Source organism: Carassius gibelio, chromosome B15 (assembly GCF_023724105.1).
Source record: "Carassius gibelio isolate Cgi1373 ecotype wild population from Czech Republic chromosome B15, carGib1.2-hapl.c, whole genome shotgun sequence".
Classification (NCBI taxonomy): Eukaryota; Metazoa; Chordata; class Actinopteri; order Cypriniformes; family Cyprinidae; genus Carassius; species Carassius gibelio.
In genome coordinates, this window is record NC_068410.1 from 21033726 (window position 1) to 21036225 (window position 2500).

The 2500-nt window shown below is 39.8% G+C and overlaps 1 protein-coding gene across 2 annotated transcripts in view; it reads left to right on the forward strand.

Annotated features, from left to right (window-relative positions):
* Positions 1–2500, forward strand: part of LOC127972819 (tyrosine-protein kinase receptor UFO) — a 47483-nt gene that overhangs the window by 20731 nt on the left and 24252 nt on the right. For both annotated transcript variants that reach the window (XM_052576637.1, XM_052576638.1), the window contains exon 7: positions 2224–2407. In XM_052576637.1, the coding sequence (XP_052432597.1) occupies positions 2224–2407 (184 nt within the window). The remainder of the gene's footprint in view (positions 1–2223; positions 2408–2500) is intronic.

Here is a 2500-nt window from a genome sequence, read left to right on the forward strand (position 1 = left end):
CTCGTTCTGGGGCCCTGTCAGGACGAGTGTGTGTGTGTGTGTGTGTGTCATACACTCCCCTTCGCCTGAGCACCACCCCAAAGTGCCTGGTTCTAATAAAAACAGCTCTGCACCCCTCCTCTGTTCCTCAGCTCCACACAACCCAACCGTCCAAACTGAGAGAAACACAAACCTGAAGGAACTGACGGAGAGTAAAAGAGAGGAAGAGACGGAACAAAGGAAGAACCAGAAAATGTGAACAGAACTTAACTACCATGAGAGAGAGAGAAAGAGAAAGAGAAAGAGAAATAAATAAAGAAAGAAAGAAAGAAAGAAATCATTTCAAATCTAGTTCAGTTTAATCAGGGGTTTGGCAGCCATTGAAAGCTTTCATGTCTGTATATATTTAACCTCTATCCAGGTTATATTTAACCCCAAAGTTATAAAAAAAGACTACACATATATATACAATATATTGCAATAGTTTTGCTCAGTGTAGGAAAAAAAATAGATGAATTTCTACAAATAGTATGTTCCATTTAATGCTTTAAAATGAATGAAAATCACTGATGTCTTTCCCGTCATCTTTTGGCTAGTGTCACAGTAAATGATCTCAGTCTCTGAACTGACAGAGCTGCTGACGGTTAATAAAAGTGTAGCCCTCGTTATACTGTAATCGGACTGTAGATGAAGCAGGAGTCTTCAGGTGATTGTGATTGTGATTGTGAGTGCTGGTCTGAGCGAGCGGTCATGAGTCAGTGACCGGTGCTGATCGCTCTGTTGATAGACTCCAGTCTGACTCAGCTGTGACTCCTCACTCCAGAATGAAACCCTTCACCATTCTCAGGAAGAACAGCTTTGAGTGTTATGACACATCTGCTCTTTCACACCGCAGCACTGACTCACATCTCCATTCACCCGATCACACTACAGTAGGATAAACACTAGAGCTCTGTGTGTATTATTGTGCAGATGTTTGAACTTTGTGTTGTTGGGAGGTTTAGCGCTGCCTCTGGGAACGTGAGGAAAACAGAAAAGACCAGACACGTGTATCTAGTCGTATATTTATAGATTATATATTACAATTGCCTACCTCTTTTATTTTATTCAGTCTCCTACTCATGAACTATTCTGACATTTAATAAATGATGGTATACTTACAATACTTTTTATTAGAAAATATATACTATTGTTTGTTTTTCACTTTACAATAAAGACAATTGAAAGGTGAGATATGCTCATGCCAGAATGATTTATTTAGAATTATTTATCTGAATAATTTATTTTTAATACGACCCTAGACATTTCTAGAGAGTTTCTTTTTTTTTGGCTGTTTTATGTTTTATTTCTGGCTTTTCTGGTAATCATTTCAGTCAAGCCCATAAAGCTTTTGTTGGTTATTAAAGCCAACTCTTTCTGTCCTCTCTGTAGTTTTTTACTGTAATTCCTGCAGCTGAGAATGATTTGAAGCAGTATAACTGCAGGTAGGTAGTTGTTCTCTGCCAGGGTCTGATGTTTGTTGCATCGGCAGCATGTTTCTGGAGCAGAGCGGGGTGTTTTCATGTGTGTGTGTGTGTGTGTGTGTGTGTGTGTGTGCCAGAGATCAGCTCAGGAAGTCTGCAGACTACATGTTTATGTGTTCATGTATTACAGGAATATTCTGGCTTCAGTATAACTAACAGCAGAAGTCTATCTCTCTTCTCTCATGTCACACATGTAAACCTGGTAACTTACCAACCAGAAATGTGACAAATATTTGTTCACACACAAACATGTAAGTCATATTTTATTCTGAATATTCCTGTCTGACACTAGCACAGGATGCTGGGTAACGGGGAAGTGATCGCTCCTTCTTTGTCCTGAACAGAAAGTGAATGTCTCACATTTCACTCACGTTATCAGTGTTCATTTCCCACCAAACATTCTTCTTGCCTCATTTCGTAAAATAATTTTCCAGAAGTAAATACTTGAAAAAGTCCACACACTCTCTTATGGAAGATAAAAGACATTTACTGAAGAAACAAGGCCCCAGGGTAACAAATAATTCAAATAAACATCCACAGAAACAAGATGGCCACTCAATATACAGTGAGATTTGTTGAAGTGTGAATTAAAAAATATTCAATTTTATTCAACTCTATTTTAATATTTGTAATGTATATTTGCAAATAATTAAAGACCCTAATGAGATCTTCATCCCTGTCATAGATGGCATTAAAAAACGTTTTGTTAAATATCTTTCAGGTCAAAGCTTCTGGTGAAGCCTCTGATGAGCTGATCTTCAGTCAGACGGTCAGCGCTCCGGTCACCAGCCATCTGGTCTCGGGTCTGGAGGTCTTCAGTCAGTATGATCTCAGACTGGCCTGTCAGAGCAGCGAGGGCGTCTCTAACTGGACGGCCTGGATGAGCGTCAGCACCGGTGAAGGAGGTAAGCAGCTCTTCTCCTAGAGAGCGAAATGTGTTCACAGAAGAGAGATGTGTCTCTGCTAAGCTCAGGACGAGCAGGGAGGCAGAAAGACAG